This window comes from Mus caroli, chromosome 7 (genome assembly GCF_900094665.2).
Source record: "Mus caroli chromosome 7, CAROLI_EIJ_v1.1, whole genome shotgun sequence".
In the NCBI taxonomy this organism is placed as follows: Eukaryota; Metazoa; Chordata; class Mammalia; order Rodentia; family Muridae; genus Mus; species Mus caroli.
In genome coordinates this window covers 142,973,776-142,994,965 of record NC_034576.1, presented here as the reverse complement: position 1 = coordinate 142,994,965, position 21,190 = coordinate 142,973,776, and the positions used below count along the sequence as shown (strand labels likewise).

General features: G+C 43.7%; 1 protein-coding gene and 1 pseudogene across 1 annotated transcript; one reads left to right on the top strand and one right to left on the bottom strand.

The window, feature by feature from the left end:
* Positions 1 to 10,109: 10,109 nt before the first annotated feature.
* On the top strand, positions 10,110 to 20,779 carry Syce1 (synaptonemal complex central element protein 1). The gene is made up of 13 exons (XM_021167960.1): positions 10,110 to 10,222; positions 15,940 to 16,002; positions 17,073 to 17,132; positions 17,477 to 17,551; positions 18,086 to 18,133; positions 18,368 to 18,422; positions 18,590 to 18,679; positions 18,888 to 18,951; positions 19,439 to 19,505; positions 19,583 to 19,706; positions 19,770 to 19,880; positions 20,017 to 20,098; positions 20,282 to 20,779. The coding sequence occupies exons 1-13, from the start codon at positions 10,144 to 10,146 to the stop codon at positions 20,345 to 20,347; spliced, it is 984 nt and encodes a 327-aa protein (XP_021023619.1). The 5' UTR covers positions 10,110 to 10,143; the 3' UTR covers positions 20,348 to 20,779.
* LOC110298615 lies at positions 13,018 to 13,495 on the bottom strand (annotated as a pseudogene).
* Positions 20,780 to 21,190: the final 411 nt, after the last annotated feature.

Below are 21,190 nucleotides of genomic sequence, written 5' to 3'. Positions count from 1 at the left end.
GTGTATTCCCCTTTGTGTGTCACAGTGTGTCATATAGTGTATTCCCCTTTGTGTGTCACAGTGTGTCATATAGTGTATTCCCCTTTGTGTGTCACGGTGTGTCATATAATATATACCCCTTTGTCTAAACAGCTTTACTTGTCATTGGCCTGGTTCAAGGCCTCTGGCTTCTGCTATGCTGTCAATACCAGATCCTCACTGGGACTCCTCTCGAATATCCTGTTGTTGCCCTGTGTCATGGAGCAGCTTTGGTTCTTCAGGCCCCGCCCCCTCATGCATGCCAGCAGTTCATAGATGTTGGGATGGTCCAGCGGAAAGCTCTGGATCTAGGCCTGTGTGGTAGCTGAGCTGGTCATACCACCATCTCTCCTGTGCTCATGTCTCTGGGGCCAGCTTTCCCACTTTGTCCAGGTGAGGGGCAGGGCCAGGTCTTCCACGTTCACACTTTTGGGGTCAGTTCTCCCTCACTGCCCAGTCAAGTGCCAGGGCCAGCTCTCCCATGCTCCGCCTTTGGGGTCAGTTCTCCTTCACTGTCCAGGTGGAGGGTAGGGACAGTCCTCTAGTACTCCTGCTCACGCCCTCAGGGGAGGCTCTCCTGGGCCAACACCACCATAGCAGGCTTTATTATGCTGCCTGGGTGAGGTGCTGGGGTGGGCGACTCTCCTGAGTGCTGTAGCCAGTGAGGGGTGGGGCCAGCTCTCCCATGCTGCCCAAGGGAGAGGCAGGGCGAGCTCTGTGCAGTCCTCAGATATTAACATGTCTCCAGGTGGCAGTCCAGACTAGGGACAACTGCGTGGCTTTTGATGGTAACATGGGCCATGGACATCAACACATAGCCCTGTAGTGGCAGGATCATGGATCCAGACATAGACCTTAGCAACAGTATAGGTCAGGACATCACCATGCCCTCAGGTGGCAGGTCAGGCTCATGACAGGCTGTGCCTCTTCACCCTCTCATCTCCAGTTCCTCCTCTCTTTCCAGTTCACAGCCATTCTGGTTCTTCTTTCCCATCTCTCCACCACACACTTTCTCATCAGAGTGGCGCCTGTCTGCCCACACCATGTGACCGAGGGCCTCAGGGTGTCTTTTGTTCTCTATCCTCCTCTGCAGCACTGAGTGGCCCTTACTTTTATTATTCTTTTACTATTAGCAGTAGCTGGCTCTTTAATGATATTGGGTATGAAAGGAGACTTTATAATTTACTCCATTCAAAACCTTATCTCAGCTGTTTTTACTACTCTTGTTCAAATAGAAAAAAAATGGCCCATAAGCTAATTATCAGAATTTCAGATAATTTATAAAATTGTGTGGATCTTTTCCTAAGTATTTCTGTGATGCTCCATCCCCAGTCAGCATCTTCAGTAAAATGACCACTTAGGGTCAATGTTTTAGAGACCCTAGCATTGTGGGGCACAGAAAGATAAATAGGTATGTGGGGCCTTGCGCTGTAGAAGTTTTCTCTTGAGCTAGTGGGACAGACATATGTCAGCTAACATCAGGGAGTATGGAGTACTGACTGCCATCCTGGTTAACTTCAGTGTCTGCGTTGAACCACTGTATCAGCTCTAGGGGCCATATAGGAGTAAGAAGAATGTTGATCTGACGTTGCTTGAAGAAGTTGGTTCAAAAGGTGCATGTGTGTGTAAATACACGAGTGTGTATATGTGAATACACATGTATGTATGTGTGTATACACATGTGTGCATGTGAATACATGTGTGTACACGTGAATACACGTGTATGCATGTGAACACGCAGGTACATATTAAGGTGGCTGAAGAGGTAGGTTCAGATGCAGCTTTTTATCTAAATCAAGAAATTACTTAAATGCTTGAATAATATTTTGTTGGGCCATGTGTGTTGGCTCACACTTGTAATTCCAGCACTAGAGAGATCGAGGATCACTGTGAGTCAGGGCCCAGTCTGGGTTTTAGAGGAAATTCTAGGTCTGCCTTGGCTAGAGGTGAGACACTGCCTCAAACCAGTAATAATGTCTTTATACTTTCTTCCTAGTGTGTTGACTTACACAAACATTTGAAGGAAATCCCCAGAGAGGATCTTTTCCTTGTCCTCTTTCTTTCCTCCTTCATGACAACTCTTAACTGGCATTAAATGTATGCTTAGTTGATGACAGTGAAATTGTGTTTCTTAAGAGGAAACGCTGTTGTCCTCAGATCCGGTTTGCTTTGACTGATTACCTGGAGACCTGTCTCTGTTCCAGTTAGTTGCTTCACAGTTCTTAGCATCGGGAGGAACAGTGGCACTGCTGCATCTTACAATACACACACATCTCTGCACCAAGATTTGCCTGCAGAAGCCATTTCTCATCCTCCTTAACTTTAGGAGTCATTTTATGCTTATCGCTTTCTCCCTGGGGAAGCCAAGGAGAGAGTTTAAGGACTTGTGTCACTATCTCTGGTGATAAGAATGAATAGGAATGTTCTTCTCAATATACTCTAAAGTGGCTTTTATATGGAAACAGAACATTTGATGTGAAATATGTTTTGTGTGAAATATAAACTTCAGTGCCAAAATGCTATCTTCATTGTTAACTTCTTCTAAAAATTGTTATTGTTATTAATTAAGTTGTTATGAAAGAACTCTATTTCTTTACAAGGCATAGGAAAAATTTTCTAGGCTTCTAAGGTTCATGTGGAAATTCCATTCTGCAGCCCACAGCCTGGATGGTTTTTTTTTTTTTTTTTTTTTTGGTGTTTTGATTGCATACTTTATAAAAGTAATGAAATCAAAAGGTAGATACATAAATGAATTGTGACATTAGTGATATAAACTGTTAAGATCTAAGTTGTTTACTAATCATATATATTCATCCTATAAATTTTATTTTTTAGCTTACTCAGGTAGCTCTGAACTCAGGTAGCTTACTCAGGTAGCTTGATAGTGGGAAGCAAAAACTCCTGTTGGCTTGGCAGAGAAGACTGACTGTTTGCTTCCAATGTGAAGAGTGTTTCACCAGCTTTGAACAAGGGGTGGCAGATGTTCTTCTGTTGAGATTTGCTGGGCAGTGGAGGAAGGGACCCTGCTGATAGCACTGAGGAGCTATAGTAATTAAACTAACCAAACCACGGTATGGTATAAAGTAGAGAACTAGGGAGAGGGCTCAGTCAGTGACGTGTCTGTGCAAGCACGAGGACTTGAGTTAAAACAGGCAGAGTCAGAAAGATTGCTGGGGCTTACTGGCTAGCTAAGTGCACACCAAGGTCAGGAAGAGATTCTGCCTCCAAAATAACATAGCAACCGAGGAAGACACTTGCTACTTCTCTTTGCTGTGATAAAGCACCAAAAGTCAGGATCCTAGGTAATTCTAGATCCTTTCAAGTTAACAACACAACTTCACAAAGCCTTTGCTATGTTTTAATATATTTAATATTTTTAGGATAATAATTTATTTTAAATAGTATTTTATTTAACTTAAATAATAATTTTTTAAAAGATTTATTTATTGATTATATGTAAGTACACTGTAGCTGTCTTCAGACACACCAGAAGAGGGAGTCAGATCTTGTTACGGATGGTTGTGAGCCACCATGTGGTTGCTGGGATCTGAACTAAGGAACTTTGGAAGAGCAGTCGGGTGCTCTTACCTGCTGAGCCATCTCACCAGCCCAAATAATAATTTATTAAATGAATATTTAATATAAAATGCTAGCTCAACTGGTTGGAAACACTTAATACTCTTTCAGTTTTCTTAGTGTGAAATATTGTTTGTGGGGAGTCTAGAAAGTGGAATTTAAGGTAGAGGTACCCCAATTGGGTTCCCTTTAGAAGATTTAACACAGATCCTCGTGAGATCATGAAAATCTTGAATCTTTCCAATCTTGAAGATTAGGTTCAAATGAGGTAGGAGTAGTTCTGTGTAAAGAGGCCTAATTAATGAGAGCACATAATACTATTATCCTTATTTGTTTAGTTTCAGTAAAATAAAGAACATTACTAGCTTTATAAATACACTAGCTTCATAAATATACTTTAATATACTACGAGAAATTCTAAGTAGCAGAGGAAACCTTTAAAATACCTAAATGTAAAGTGATTTAAGAAATATGTTTAAAAGAGTAAGAGTCAAAGAGTTTTCATGGGAAAGAACTGAGTTACCAGGACACTAACTGGCATCACTTAAAATGAGCATAATATCACTTCTCTGATGCCTCTATGGGTATCAAAAGAAAGTGGCACAATTTTGAAGCTAGACATTAATCCAAGAGTTAATCACCTAAGGTTTTATAGCTCAAGATCAACACAATCTTAAAAGATTTAAGCACCTGACTTCTAAAATAAATCCTAAGATTACTACTCTAAGACCAGTTCTTATTCATGCGTATCTTCTGAATGTTTTCAGGAACATGACAAGGCTCACAGTCGATCTGTTGTGCTTGTCTTCCCAGCAGAACCACTAAGATTCTTTCAAACCCAAGATCAAGGTAGAGCATCATGCTTTCCCTCTAAGAATGGTGCATGTTGTTTATATTTCAGCTCCTGTTGCTGTGACAGCATACCCCGGTGAAAGTTATTTAAGTAGGGAAGGGTATACTGTAGTTCACAATGCAGGGTATAATCCATCATGTTTGATGTCAAGGCAGCAGGAGTCAAGGGAAGAGAATAATGAATGCCTGCATGCTAGCTCTAGCTCATGTTCTCCATTTTGTACAGTCCATGATCCTTTGCCCAGGAAGTAGTCATGCCTACAAGTAAGATGGGTCTTCCCATGTAAATTTGACATAATCAAGAAAATCTCATGGGAATGCCCAAAGGCACATCTCTCGGGTAATTCTGCCAAGTTGGTAAATATCTCTACCATATTTGACTGTAGGTAACAATGACAGTGACCTTTGGGATCTTTACAATCAGACGCTTTTAGAACTTCTAAACTAAAAAGAACGACACTACAATTAGCAGGAGAGGAAATAGAAAAGTAGGAAAAAGTGGCTGGGGAAAAGGCTGAGTGCTAACAAATCATGTGAAGAATCTGAACCCATGCTGTGAGGACAGGCCAAAATAAACACGCTGTCCACATGCCCTGCAAATAAAATAGGAGGCAATCCAACAACCAGCTCAGAATAAACAACTAGAACGAGTATTAGCCAAACCATACAAAGATCTGGCCCTAGAACAAATTTACTAGCATGTGCTCAAAAGTAACAGGGATGACTGAGCACAAAAGTAACACTAATCCATATTCTTTTCTTAATTGAGAAGAACTTTTTCATCATAGTTTCTCCTTTGTTTCCTCTCAGATTCCCCCTGCTCCTCGAGCCTCCAACTCCATGTCTTCTGTTTCTTTGTAGAAAACAAACAAGTGGTTCATGGTGGCCCAGGAAGGCCAGAAGAAAGACATCCAAGTGCCTGCCTTGGGTCCCCATGCCCCCACCTCTGCCCAGGGAGGCTTGAAGAAATATCCCCAAGCTCCTGCCACGGGTGCCACTATGGTGGGCTAATGTGTGATGGAGAGATGGTAAAGATGGAGCATGTGGTGAAGAGATGGAAGAGAAAGTGAAGCCAAGAGGTTCATACGCTGTGGAGAAAGGTGGAGTTGAAGAGTCAACCCGGCAGACAGATGTGAGGCTATGGTGAAGTCCTGGCCTGGGCTGCTACCAAGGGCCATGTCTGGGTTTGTGGTCTAGAAGCAGGGGTTCATGCTGATGTCTGTGGATTGAGTTACTACCAAAGGCCAAGTGGATGCTTGCACTCTGGGCTGCCATTGGAGACCATGTGGATATCTGAAAGCTGTGCTGCCAAGGCAGGACATGTTGATCTAAGTGGCCTTTGCTGCATCTCAGGCCATGAGGATATCAAGACCCATTTTGCTGCTGGGCCATGTTTGGATACTGGTCATTTGGCAGCCAGGGATTGTGTTGATCTCCCAGCCCCATGTTACCACCAAAGGCTATGCAGATGTCTCTGGTCTATACTGCCACCTGAGGCACTGTGTTTCTGCCCTTCTCTCACTCTCCTTACTAGCCATTACACTCAGGACAAATGGCTATGACCCTCATCTGGGCAGCAGTGTAGAGCTGACCCTGGTGGCAGGGGTGTAGGTGAGCTGGCCCCAAGGGCATGAGGTTGCCCAAGGGTGTGGCTAGCACCGAGGGAATGAGCACAGGAGAGCTCTGCCCCTCATCTGCCATGGGGTGGTGTGGGTGAGGGAGACATGGCCTTCTTCCTCCTCAACCCTTGCTGTCTGTGGCAGGTTAGTGAGCAGGCCCTGAGGTCATAAGAGTGGGAGAGCTGCCTCCTTGCTCCCATTATTGCTGCAGCACTTAGGAGAGCAGGCCCTGCACCTTGCCTGGGCATCACAGTAGAACTGGCCCTGGTGTTGAAGGCACAGATGAGCTGGCCCAGAGGGCAAGAGAGCAGGAGAGCTGACCCTGCCCCTTGCAGGTGCAGCACTGGGTGAGCTTGCTAGGGCAGTGCTGAAGAGCTTGCTCTGGTGGTGCAGGCCCAGAAAGGTTGGTGGGTTCCAGGCCCCAGATCCAGGGCTTTGGGTTGGCCCAAGTCAACATCTGTTTCATCTAGGATCTGCTGGAGAATGTGAAAGGGCTGGTCCTGCAGATCCTCAGCTGCTGGATCTCCATGACACAGGGCAAGAACAGGAAATCTGAGAAGAGTTCCAGTGAGGATCCAGTATTGATGGTATAGCAGAAGCCAGAAGCCTTGAACCAGACCAAGGACTCACAACAATGGAACATTTGCAAGTGAAGATGTGTGGACAAAAGAACGACTTTAGTTTATATCAAATATACATATATTGTGTGACACACTACAGTTTCCATGATGAGATTCTTTGTTTGCTGTTTTTTTCTTTTGCAGGGGAAGTTGCAAGGGCAGAAGGTGGATATGAAGGGACAGGGAGATGAATGGGATTAGGGTGCATGATGTGAAATTCACAAAGAATCAATAGAAAGCTAAAAATAACAACAACAAAAGAAAACAGAACTAGAATAAACTAACACACACACCCTAAAGTAAAAATACTTGAAACACATATTAATGCAGAGTCAACCCCCAACACAAATAAAACCCATAAAAACAAATATAGGAACCTATAATATACAAGCAAAAAATCAGTAAGGAAAAAAAATGGCCAAACAACGCAATTTGAGATGAAAAATCCTCAAAAATACGTGTGTGTGTGTGTGTGTGTGTGTGTGTGTGTGTGTTTGTGTTGGGTATACTGCTAGGCATGCAAGTGTGGTTTGTATATCAACTGGAGAAACTAAGTTTTCCTTTGCAAGTGGTGTTCATTTGGAGAGAGCTTCTTGGTTAGAGATGGGAGTTCATGTCCACTTCCCCTTCTCAGTGTTGGGGACCCAGTTTGGCATGTACCTGTGTAGGTCCTGGGCATGTTGTGACACTGCCAGTTTTTGCTTCATCTTATTATATTTTATCTTGTCATGTTTGGTTGTTATCTCTTAGAATCTTGTTCTTTTCTTTATAATATTATTATTACTATTATTATAAATACTAATTCTAATAATTTTGTTTCTGTGTATTTCTATGTACCTGTATGTTTGTGTTCCATGTCATGCAGGTGCCCAGGGAGGCCAACAGAGAATGTTGGATGCCCTAGAACTGGAGTTACAGGTGGCTGTAAGCTGTTACGTAGGTGCTGGGAACTGAAGCCAGGTCTTCTGCAAGAGCAGCAAATGCACTACGCCTCAGATCCATCTTTCTATCCAGCCCGCTCTCTTCTAATGAGAGATAGAAAGGGAGTGGACCCAGAAGGGAGGTGAGGAGGGGAGGAACTGGGAGGAGAGATGGAAAGGGAGACTATACTTAGGATATATCATTTGAGAAAAGAAATCTATTTTCAATTAAAAAAAAGGGAAAATACTCCATAGACATACCCACAGTCTTCCCCGATTGAAGTCCCCCTTTTCCATATGACTTTAGTTTATATTAAGTTGATAAAAGCTAACCAGCACAGGTGGGAAGACATGGCCATAGTCTTGGAGCCCTGAAGTGTGGTAAGAATGGAGCAAGGGTGCTGATGTAAGCATGCATAAATTCATCTGTTGCTCTTTGCTTCTTTACTGTAGATGTAATGTGGCATTATCAACACCTTTTTGCTGTGATAAAATCCTCTGACAAAAGCAATTTAAGGGAGAAAGGCTCACAGTTCCAGGGGGTCCATCCTAGTGGAGATAGAGGCCATCAGTGTTGGGGAAGAGTGCTGGCAGGAGCAGGACATTGTTGGCCACAGCACTGCCAGGGTCAGGAGGTAGAGGATGCTGGATATGTGTACTGAGCTCCTTTTCTTTGTGCTCAGTCCAGGACTTCATTACCAACTGTGCTTTCCGCATTCAGGTCAAGTCGCTTTGCAGTTAAACTTCCAGGAATGTGTTTCCATGGTAATTCTTTTTTTTTTTTTTGGTGCTGACATTTTTTTTTTTTTTAGATATTTTCTTCATTTACATTTCAAATGCTATCCCCTTTCCTAGTTTCCTCTCTGAAAATTCCCTATACCCTCCCCTCTCCCCCTGCTCCCCAACCCACCCACTCCTGCTTCCTGGCCCTGGCTATCCCCTATACTGGGGCATAGAATCTTTGCAAGACCAAGGGCCTCTCCTCCCACTGATGGCTGACTAGGCCACCCTCTGCTACATATGCAGCTAGAGACACCAGTTCTGGGGGTACTGGTTAGATCATATTGTTGTTCCTCCTATAGGGCTGCAGACCCCTTCAGCTCCTTGGGTACTTTCTCTAGCTCCTTCACTGGGGACCCTGTGCTCTGTCCAATGAATGACTGTGAGCATCCACTTCTGTATTTGCCAGGCACTGGCATAAGCTCACAGGGGACAGGTATGTCAGGGTCCTGCCAGCAAAATCTTGTTGGCAGATGCAATAGTGTCTGGGTTTGGTGGTTGTTTATGGGGTGGATCCCTGGGTGGGGCAGTCTTTGGATGGTCCTTCCTTCCGTCTCTGTTCCGAACTTTGTCTCTGTAACTCCTTCCATGGACATTTTGTTCCCTCTTCTAAGAAGGAACAAAATATTCCATGGTAATTCTTGAACCAATCAAGTTGATAATGAAGATTAATGATCATAAGTAGGAAAGGAGTGTGTGTCTATTTGCTGCCCTTTAAAATATACAGACATGTAACTATTACATTCTCACATTTATAATCATGAAAAATTATATATATAAATAATCACCTTCACATATATATGTATATGTATGTATATGATTGTGCTCTTCTAATCCTATCAATATATCAAATAATCAAATCACAAGGAGTGATTTCATCCCTTCTGAATTTGTAAAGATTTATTTTGTGTCCCAGGGTATAGTCTATTTTAGAAAAGTTCATATATACATACATACACACACACACACATAATTTTATTCTTGGTCTTCAATGAAGCAGAATGCAGAATTCTTAATATATATATATATATATGTATATATATGTATAAAATTTTAGTACTTATTACACATTGTATTTTAGTTTTGATCCTCAAGAAAACAATACATAATTCTTAATATATCATACTATTTATTTCCCTATGGCCACCTAATGAACTGCTGGAGTATTGTGGTATAAGAAATTCTGTACCCGTATCATAGATGAGCAAGGTGAGACCTCCCAGGACTGTGTAGAATGTGCCAGAAATGCTCAGACCTGGACTGTCTTGGCAAGAAGGCTTAGGCATAGCATGGATGGAGACACCCACAGGCTTTTTTGAAGTAGTGGTGAACGGTCTCTTGGCAACTGGGAACTGGGCTGTTTAGCATGTTCACAGAAGGTCCTTGGGGTTCTTTCAGCAGGCATCATGGGTCCGTTCAGTATCACTGTTTTGTCCCAGGGCAGAAAATTTCCACATTCTAACCCTAATTCTAACTTTGACGACCTAACCTTTGTAGAGGGTGAGTGAGGCCTTCATGCTTGTTCATGCACTTGCCTCCGAAACTGGCCAAACACTGCTTGGAAGTCTTCACTCCGACTATCACGTTTAAATCGGACTTGCATTTGGTGGTCGTGGTGGTGGTGGGGCAAGGCTTTACGCCTGCGCATGCGCAGCAGCTGGCCACGCGGTCCTCTCGAGTTTCCCCGCGCAGCGTACTGCGCAGGCGCAGTGTCTAACAGCCTGGAAGCTGCTGCGGCAGCTGAGGAAGTGGAGCAGTATGGCCACCAGACCGCAGCCGTTGGGTATGGAGCCCGAGGGCTCAGCAGACCTGCTCCACGGGCCTGAGGGGGCCAGAGGTAGTGGCTGAAGGGTGCCTGGGTTGGCCTGGTGAGCTGGCGGGGCTGAGCGGGCCGCCTGTTGAGGTCTGAGGAGATCCACGCGGTGGGCGCGAACCCCGGGAGAGGGCTGACTGGGATCCTGACTGAGGAGAAGCCAGCTTGCTGTCTCCCTGTGATGCCAGGCCTAGCGTGGGGTTGCTGTAGGTCACACACCTGTCACCTTCAGAGCGGGCGGGCCTGCACCAGGGCCTGTGGCACCAGGCCTGAAGTCCCGTGTCCCTACCGAGCTGCAGTCGCCCTCTTGCCGTCCAGAACTTGATGCCATCTTAGCGCCTCTGCCAAGGGGGTGCTGGGACCGCGGCCGAACAAAACTTCCGTTCTCAGAACTTTTCTGCACCTCTCTGTGTATGGGGCGGTAGAACGATATTCTTATTGTGATAAATTTAAGTTTATACAAAAGCGTAGGGCAAGGTGGGCTTACGCAGTGATTCTCCTGCCCAGCTTTGATGGTTAGGATGGTTTGTCAGTCCTCCCCCATCCCCATCACTCAGTCCTCTGTTTTATGACCGACCACCCCAGACAGCAGTGTCACCCATAAATGTCCCATATGTGTCTAGAGGACAAGTACTCCAGAAAAATAACAGTTGCCACAGCTATACAACAGCACCAACAATTCCTCAATCACATAAAGTATCTAGTTGCTTTTAAAAATCTATTTCTTTTTAGTATTATTATTATCTTTTTTTATAAAAGCATTTAGCTGGGGGCTTGGTTCCAGTCTCTACAGGGTCAGTACATTTGTATCATGGCAGGAATCATGGTAGCAGGCAGGCCATTAGGCCATAGTGCTGGAGCTGAGAGCTTACGTCTTTTTTTTTTTTTAAAGTATTCACATATTTAAATGTAATATGTTAAATTACATTTTACATATTACACTTAAATATATGTAATATATTTAAATCTCCGAGAGGATGCTCCCCTCCACCAGGGCTCCCTTCTCCCTGGGGTCTCAAGTCTCTCGAGGATTAGGCACGTCTTCTCCCACTGAGGCCAGACCTGGACCTCTTTTGCTATGTATGTGCCAAGGGCCTCAGACCAGGCCCTCTATGCTACCTGATTGGTGGCTCAGTCTCTGGGAGCTCCCTGGGATCTGGGTGAGATGAGACTACTGGTCTTCCTATAGGGTTGCCCTCCACTTCAGCTTCTTCAGTTCTTCTAAATCAACCATAGGGGTCCTCGACTTCAGTCCAATGGTTGGGTGTAAGTGTTTGTGTCAGTTTCAGTCAGCTACTGCTAGGGCCTCTCAGATGTAAGCACATCATAGCATCATTAATAGTGCCAGGCCTTGGTTCCCTCTGAATCCCCCATGAGATGGATCCCAAGTCGGGCTGGTCATTGGGCCACCTTTCATTTAGTTTATTCTCCATTTTTGTCCCTGCAGTTCTTTTAGACAGGGACAATTCTGGGTCAGAGATTTTGATTGTGGGTTGGTAACCCATTCCCCCACTTGAGGCTTGGTCTATCTACTGGAGGTGGACTCTTTGAGTTCCCTATTCCCACTGTTGGGCATTTCGGTTAAGGTTACCCCCATTGATTCTTGAGAGTTTCTCACATCCCAGTACTTTCTAGAGGGTCCTCTCACCTCCCATTCCCCCAAGGCTGCATATTTCTATTCTTCTGGTCCTCTGGGCTTCTTTTGTCCAACTTCCCATACCTGATCCTGTTCTCCCTTTCCTCTCCCTTTCCCCTCTTCCACCTAGATTCCTCTCTACCTTTCGTGGTTGTTTTCTTCCCCTCTTCTAAGTGGGATTGAAGCATCTGCACTTGGGCCGTTCTGCATGTTAAACTTCGTGCAGTCTGTGGGTTGTATCTTAGGTATTTTGTACTTTTGGCTAATATCCATGTATTAATGAGTACATACCATGTATGTCCTTTTGGGTCTGGGTTACCTCACTCAGAATGATATTTTCTAGTTCTATCCACTTGCCTGCAAAATTCATGATGTCCTCATTCTTAATAGCTGAGTAGTATTTCATTGTGTAAATGAACCACATTTTCTATATCTATATTCTTCAGCTGAGGGACATCTGGGTTGTTTCTAGCTTCTGGCTATTACAAGTAACTCTGTTTGAACATAGTGGAACATGAGTTCTTCTGGTGTGGTAGGGTATCTTTTGCAAATATGCCTGAGAGTGCTGGTATAGCTTGGTCTTCAGGTAGATCTATTTCCAATTTTCTGAGGACCTCCAGATTGATTTCCAGAGTGGTTGTACCAGTTGCAATCTCACCAACAGTGGAGGAGTGTTCCTCTTTCTCCACATCCTTGCCAGCATCTGCTGTTGACTGAGTTTTTGATCCTAGTCATTCTGGTTGGTGTAAAGTGGAATCTCAGGGTCGTTTTGATTTGCATTTCCCTGATGACTAAGGTCTTTGACCATTTCTTTAAGTGCTTCTTGGCCATTTGAGATTCTTCCATTGTGAATCCTCTGGCTCTGTACCCCATTTTAAAATTGGTTTAATTGGGTTTTGGAAGTTAATTTCTTTCTTTGTTTCTTTCTTTGTTTCTTTCTTTGTTTCTTTCTTTGTTTCTTTGTTTCTTTCTTTCTAACTAAGAGAGCTGGTGATTTTATTTTCACATTTCATAATATAAGTCAACACCGCACTTTTTTTGTATTACTTCTCCCTCCAAAAGTATTCTCTCCGTTAGGAAGGGAAGTTCCTTGTCATGCATCTAGTAAACACTCAGGCTCAGCACCAAGATCTGTTGATGAAATAGAACAAGAAATACAAAATGATAAAGAGCTCTTCTGCTCTCATCTGTCTGGCCAAGTAGGGCCAGGCCATATGGGCACCATCATAGGGTGGGCGGGAGGTCTCATCATTGGAGGCCCCAGCATCATGGGCATGTGGCCGCCTATGGGTGGTCTCATCCCAGGAGCTGGTCCCACAGGCATCATCCCAGGAGGAGGGGACCCATCACTGGCATCATGGGAGGGCCTCCCATGTGGGATGCAGGCATTATTCCAGGTCGAGGAGGACCTGGGAGATTCGGGGGAGGTGGGATCATGGCCTTTGCAGGCAGAGGAGTAGAGAATGGAGCTGGAAAGATCTTTGTGTGTTGAAATGCAGCCATTGTTTTGTCAGTCAGGCACTGGGCCAGTCTTCTGTCCATTTCTGGTAATAGTCTTTTACATTCTCTTTGTGTTTCTGACCACTACAGTGTGTCTTCTTCACAGACGGAGGATCATGGGTAAGATTCGTATCACAGTAGTCACAATAAAACTTAGGCATGTTGCTCCACTGGAAGTTAATTTCTTGAGTTCTCTATATATTTTTGGATATTAGCCCTCTATTTGATGTGGGTTAGAGAATATTTTTTCCCAGTCTGTAGGCTGCCAATTTTTCCTATTGACTGTGTCTTCTGCCTTACAGAAGCCTTTCAGTTTCATGAGGTCTCATTTATCAATTCTTGATCTTAGAGCCTGAGCCATTAGAGTTCTGTTTAGGAAATCATTCCTGCCCCTGTACCAATGAATTTGAGGCTCTTCCTACGTTCTCTTCTATTAGATTCAGTGTATCTGGTTTTATGTTGAGGTTCTTGATCCACTTGGACTTGAGATTTGTGAAAGGTGACACATATGGATGTATTTCATTTTTCTACATACCACCTGCCAGTTAGACCAGCACCATTTATTGAAGATGCTTTTTTCCCCCACTGTGTGGTTTTGGCTTTTTTGTCAGAGATCAAGTGCCCACAAGTGTGTGGTTTTATTTCTGGGTCTTCAAATTCTATCCTATTAATCAAACTGTCTGTCTCTGTACCAATACCATGCATTAAAAATATATATATAACTATTGCTCTGTAGTACAGCTTGAGGTCATGGATGGTGATTCCCTCAGAAGTTCTTTTATTGTTGAGAATTGTTTTCTCTATCCTGAGTTTTTTGTTTTTCCACATGAAGTTGAGAAATGCGCTTTCTTTGAAGAATTGTGTTGGAATTTTGATGGGGATTGTGTTGAATCTATAGATTGCTTTTGGTAGGATGGCCATTTTCACTATGTTAATCCTACCAATCCATGAGCATGGGAGATATTTCCATCTTCTGAGGTCTTCTTTGATTTTTTTTCTTCAGAGACTTGAAGTTCTTGTCATATAGATCTCTTACTTGTTTGGTTAGAGTTACACCAAGATATTTTATATTATTTTGTGACTATTGTAAAGGGTGTTGTTTCCCTATTTTCTTTCTCAGCCTGTTTATCATTTGTATAAAGGAAGGCTACTGATATGTTTGAGTTAATTTTATATCCATCTACTTTGTTGAAGTTGTTTATCAGCTGTAGAAGTTCTCTGGTAGAATTTTTGGGGTCAGTTATATATACTATCATATCATCTGCAAATAGTGATAACTTGACTTCTTTGCCAATTTGTATCCCCTTGGTCTCCTTTTGTTGTCTTATTGCTCTAGCTAGAACTTTGAGTATAATACTGAATAGGTAGGGAAGGAATGGGAAGCTCTGACTTCCCCCTGATTTTAGTGGGATTGCTTCAAGTATGTCTCCATTCAGTTTAATATTGGCTGTTGGTTTGATATATATTGTTTTAATTATGTTTAGGTGTGGGCCTTGAATTCCTGATCTTTCCAGTGCTTTTAACATGAAGAGGTGTTGGATTTTCTCAAAGGCTTTTTCAGCATCCAATGAGAAGATCATGTGATTTTTTTTTCTTTGAGTTTGTTTATAATATAGTGGATTACATTGATGGATTTTCATACATTGAACCATCCCTGGATCCCTGGGACAAAGTCTACATGATCATGGTGAATGATCATGTTGATGTGTTCTTGGTTTCGGCTTGTGAGAATTTTATTGAGTATTTTTGCATTGATACTCATGAGGGAAATTGATCTGAAGTTTTCTTTCTTCATTGGGTCTTTAGGTGGTTTAGATATCAGAGTAATTGTGGCTTTATAGAATGAATTAGGTAGTGTTCCTTCTGTTTATATTTTCTGGAATAGTTTGAAGTATTAGCTCTTCTTTGAAGGTCTGGTAGAATTCTGCACTAAAACCATCTGGCCCTGGTTTTTTTGTTTTTTTGTTTTTTTTTGGTTGGGAGGTTTTAAAATAACTATTTCTGTTTCCTTAGGGGTTATAAGACTGTTTAGATAGTTTACCTGATCTTGCTTTAACTTTGGTATGTGTTATCTGTCTAGAAAACCATCCATTTCATCTAGATTTACCAGTTTTGTCTAGTATAAGCCTTTGTAGTAGGTTCTGATGAATCCCTAGTCATCTGCCTTTTGAGTCAGGATTTCTGTGTAGCTCAAGATGGACTTGACCTTGTGACATAGGCTAGGTTGAACTCAAAATGATGATCTTCCTGTAATTTTCTCTAAGTTCTAAGATTACAGGTAGGCATAATTATACCTAGTACCCTAGTATCATACTTATGAGACCTAGTTTGATAATCTCAGCAGCACAAGAGAAATTAACTATAGCTCTGGCTTCACCTTGAGTTTTATGAAGAGAATATGTGTGGTGCTATTGTACCCTGTAGGAAAAGGCTAACCATGGAAGGGCCCAGTTCACTTTTTTGTACTATTCATTTGGGACAAGGATCAGTAACACTGCTCTGATTAGAGATCTGTCCTCAGCTAATCTCAGTATCAGCCTAGGTATTGGATCCTTCTGGCTGTTTTATACTGCTGAGTTTGAAATGTTTGGTTTTATTTCCACAGGGCAGTATGGGTCCACACAGAAAATTGAAGACTTAATGGACATGGTGAAAAGGTTGCAGAAAGGTCACGTATCTCTTACTCTGAGGTTTGAAGTCAGGCAGATATAGATTCATCTCCAAGCATTGCTATTCACAAAAATAAGAATTTATTTTACTCACATTAACTTGAAAACTTAAATTTGGATGTATGTGTGTAGAGAGATAGGCCAGTAGTTAAGAGCACTACTATTCTTGCAAAGAACAGATTTGTTTTCCAGCACTCATATGGTGTCTCACAATTATTAGTGAGCCCAATTCTAGGAGATCTGATGCCATGTGGGCACCAGGCACATGTGTGGTACATATACATATATGCACGCAAAACACTCATACACATAAAATAAAAATAGATGCTTCTGAACATAAGTTTTAATTTTAAAGAAAATTTGGTGTTTATGTATGTATGTATGTATGTGTGCAATGTGCATGCTCACACATACCATGTAATGACGTCAGAGGGTAGCTTAAGTTCTCTCCTTCTATGTGGGTTCCAGGGATCAAACTCAGGTTGTCAGGCTTGGTAGAAAATACCTTTACCCACGGAACCATCTCACTGTCCCTTAAATTTTAGTTTTTGAACTAAAAGGGAGCCATGATGATTCAAAGTTATAGCAGCATGAGAGTGAGCAGAAGAAGGCAACGTGTCTTCCCAAAGCACCGTCCCAGGTCTCCTTTGACTCCACAGCAGTCTGTTAGAGCCAGAGGTTTTTACCATAACCCTCTTCCACTTTACATCCTGCCACCTTCTACTTGATCATATGTATCCTGTTTCCTTCTCATTTCCTCCCCAGGGCACCCACCACTTTATCCAGAGAGCTTGAGGGCCTGCCTTCCTTGATGGAAGCCCTCCAAGACACTTTCCCATATCTGACCTTTGCCTATAGACCTCTCCCCTTGCTTCATTTCTCTTGACTGAAGTTCTACAGCTTGGCTCAGTATCTCTATGGGTCTGTTCCTCGTCCCCACAACCCTAGATTGAGACCATAATGTAGCACCTGTACACGGGAGATGCTTAGGAGATTTCTGTAAAGTAAAGGCTGCAGAATCCCAGGTAGACACACTCTGTCAATAATGAGCTTCCTTTTGGCTTTGCAGTGGGAAGCCTAGAGCCCCGGATTGAGGTCCTGATTAACCGTATTAATGAGGTTCAACAAGGTGAGCTCAGTGATTGGCTGCCATCCAGGACCAGCTACAAGTTTTAACTGGCCAGGCCCAATAAAAAGTGGACATACAGGGGTCCTTGTTAAAGTCTCTGTAGTTATTTCATGAGAGCATAAGTTCAGGGCCCTTCTGCCTGTAACCGCCATAGTCATTTGCCTGTGAACACAGCCCTGCTGCCACCCGAGCCTAGCAAGAAGGGCCAGGATTTAGAAAGCCTTGTTTCCTGCTTTGTAAAATCTGGGCCTCCTCTAAGTTTTCTTTGGGGGGAAGAGTGTGAAATCTCCTCATTTGTCCTTGAGGCTGTACTTACCAAATGTCTGTCCTCCTCTTTGGTAAAGCAAAAAAGAAAGCCAGCGAGGAGCTTGGAGAGGCCCAGACTGTCTGGGACAACCTGCAGAAGGAACTGGACTTACGTGAGTTAACTGAGAGTCGCTAGAGGTTTCTACGATGTCTTAGACTTCTCCTAATGCAGTCCTGCAAACACTGGGGCCATGACTCTTCTCCTTCTCCAACCTCATTTCTTCTAGCAGCCCCATCTTCTAACAGGAGGGGTGTGGAAATGCCTTTGAGGCCAGTTCTGCCCTGAGTCCTTTGCAGAGACGATCCTCCATGTATTGCCCTAGATAATACAAGTTATTGCCTCACACCAGCAGCTGTATATTACTAGAAATGTCTTTCTTAGTCATCTTGCATTACCTGATCATGTAGCCCTTTTGATTGATGTTGTTTTTCCCGGTCCCAGTGGTTGTTATACCCAGACATGGATATCTTTTGTGAAAATTAGGGTACATTGTGTTTACAGGAATGTGGATACCCATAGGGGTAGGAACTTATCTCAAGGAAACTGCATCTGGGTTAGGGTCACAGTTATACTTGCCTCTCATATGACTGCCCTTGCCATTTCTGTGTTTGGTCTCTAATGCCTGAACCTTCATCATCTTTTCTAGTACACGAAGAGAAAGTACGTCTGAAGGATATCTTGAACAGAAAGGAAGGTATTCCCATATTACCCATTTCTAGGCTTTGTGATACCCCATCTAAACCCACTCTCTCTAGTAGCTAGAAACTTAAGAACTCCCAACCTTGTGACATTCCTATGGCTTTTACCAGACCCAGAAAATGTCAAAATCCAATCAAGTGTCCACAGACTTGATGTGATATGTTTTTTTCTATTTGCAAAATTAGATGCCTTAGCAAGCACTCAGAGGGCACTGTTGTTATCCTTACAGAGACCCTGAGGATTATGCAGCTGCACTGCCAGGAGAAGGAAAGTGAGGCACAGAGGTAAGATGCCATGCCTGTAGTGGTCTCCCTAAGTGTTTCTGTTACCTCCCACACCATCTGCTCTGCTAGACACAGGCTTGAATACAGAGGAACAGAATAGAAGCCCCCAGCCCTCCCTCCAGGAGAGTCATTCAAAGAACATGGCTGAGTGTTGGTTTCCTTCCCAGGAAGCACAGCTTGTTGCAGGAGTGTAAAGAGAGAATTTCTTTCCTGAACTCCCAGATCGACAAAGAGAAGGCCAAACTAAGAAAACTGAGGTAAACCTCAAGGTGTGAGGCTTGGGCTGGAGACGTGCTATAGGTATAGTAATGCCCGGGATGGCCAGCCATAGTCTTGGATGGTCAAGAGGGTGAAGGTATTCCTGTGTAAGAGTGGACAGGAAGTCCCTGGGTGCTATATAGACTCAGACCTTGGCCAAGCTCTGTGGTAGTTCATGGCCATCATGGCTCTGTGATTGCCTCCTAGGTTGGATTTTGAAGAACATCTGGAGACTTTGATGAGTCAACATAAGGACACCTTGGAATTTCATGTGAGTCATACAACACTATGCTACCTATTATACTTTGTCCCTGTGCAAGCATTGGTTGGTGGTCCTGCTGTCATCGTAAATCCAGTCCCTGGTGACCACTCTTGAGGTACTTGGTGTCTTCAGTATTGATACTTCCCATTCACTCATGTTGCTGTGTCCATTCAGTGTTCTCTATGCCAGTGAGGAGGCCAGGAGGAGAGAAGAGGGGAAGAAACGCTAATACCTAAGTCTTCAGAGTGTCTCAAGATTGTAGTATTGCAGATTTTAGGGTTTCGAATACTTTCCCTAGAACCTCATTACAGGGTTAAAGGTCTAAGGAGAGGGAATGACAAGATCCATAAACCATAGCTGGCATACACCAAGGGGCAGGGTCCTAGGAAGTGAAACTTACTGAGAGGAGAAATGATTAGATGTATACAGGCTTCTCTGAAGCTCAGAGGAGCCAGGAGATCTGGACATATCTTCTTGTTTGTGCCCCCCACCCCAGAAGCCTGAACATCTGACAAAGGAGATGTGTGTTTTGGACAGCAGCAAGGAGCAGCTGCTCAAGGAAGGTGAGGTCAGGGCCAGAAGGGTGGCTCTCACCTGCACCAACCTGCCCTTACCTTCTTATTACTCTTTCTCTCTGTAGAAAAACTGATCAAAGTAAAGCTGGAGGATGTGAGACAGCGGCTGAGTGCCCTGGGTGGGCCTGAGGGTTCTCCCAGCCTCACTGAGGGACTCTTCCTCCGAAGCCATGAGGCAGCTGCAGCAATGTAAGAAGCAGGGTGGGGCAGGAGGAGGAAATGTCTAGCACTGACTTCTTTCTACACTATCAGGCAGATGTTCAAGGATGAGAACAAGAAAGCTGAGGAGTTCCTAGAGGCTGCAGCTCAGCAGCACGAGCAGCTGCAGCAGAGGTGCCACCAGCTACAGCAGAAACGGCAGAGGTAGGCACGGAGCTCCTGTGTCCTCATGTCTCCCAGGAAGGTGAATGGCAGCTATTTCCCCTGTTCTGCCAGTATGTCTCTTCATATTTTCTTGATTTTTCTGCTTTCATTCTTGTTCTTCACTCTTCCCGAACAGGCTTAAAGAAGAACTGGAAAAGCATGGGGTACAGATCCTTGCTCATAGTACGCAAAACGAAGAAGACAGCTCATGGAGGATGGTAAACCCGGGAACAGAAGGGAAGGAAAAAAGTGGTATTCTTCAGAGTATAGTCTGTGGAAAGGGCATTCCTCTGAGGAGGCACAGCTGAGGCAGAGGTGTAAACTCATGGTAGCATGGGCACAGAAAGGTAGAAGGGGGTGGTAGGAGCAGGGAAGAATGCCTGGGCCTTTACCTCCTACAGGCCAGTCCTAAACCTGTAGAAGTCCACGAGGAGACAGTCCAAGAGCGTCCATCAAGCAGGACCTAATACCCTCCTCAGCCCGGAGGACTTACCAACTTCAAACATCACTTGGGGATGTTTTGTGTAGCCTGCTTCATCTGAGGATGTGCTGAGTGGAAGAATGGGTGTTGGGGCTAAGCCCCTCAAGTCTTTGAACCTGGAGATGTCTTGGCTCAATTTTGATTTTCACCTAGCTTAGGGTACACACTGCAGGCCCTTAGTAAATGCTTTCCCTGTCTCTTGCTCACCACTAGTATCTGACACACTCTTCTACTCTTGAGCGGAGGATGCAGATCTGGACCTTCTCACAGGATCTGAAGCCACTTGGTAACTTAGTTCCCTCATGTAGGCCCAGAATAGCATATACTTTGAAACAAAAGGAAGACACACCGCCAGCTCTTAATTCTCACTATAAACCACCCCATTCTTCAAGCAAAATAAATGAAATGTAAGTCTGCATGTGGTCTATATTGTTTGCGAGCAATCCCAAACTGTTGCCAGGAGCATCTTAAACTAAAAATGCTCTTTTGGTTGGGGAGGACATAAATGGGCAGACCTTCCCCATTCATCTTTGGTTCTATTGGGTCCTTGTTTGGTTGCCATTTGTTTTGTGGTTTTCCTGGTAAGATGCAATTTAATGTATATTTACCTTAAATATGGAAGGGGACAAAAAGGAAAGATTCTGTCAAATCCAACTCAGTGAATAAATGAGTTAGCAGGGAGATTTACAAGAGCTATCTATATCTGGTAAAATTCTGCCTCAGTCAGGTTCTTTTTTTTTTTTTTTTCATCTTACAGGATTTAGTGGAATGCTAGAAGAGGGTTTTGTAAGGGTCTCCTGAGGGTCTTTTGATACTTCCCTTCCATGCA

Coding starts and splice junctions, on each gene's coding strand:
- Syce1 (XM_021167960.1), top strand. CDS start 10,144: ATGGCCACCAGACCGCAGCCGTTGGGTATGGAGCCCGAGGGCTCAGCA. Junction 10,223..15,939: donor CGGGCCTGAGGGGGCCAGAG/GTAGTGGCTGAA, acceptor TTATTTCCACAG/GGCAGTATGGGTCCACACAG. Junction 17,552..18,085: donor GCAGAAGGAACTGGACTTAC/GTGAGTTAACTG, acceptor CATCTTTTCTAG/TACACGAAGAGAAAGTACGT.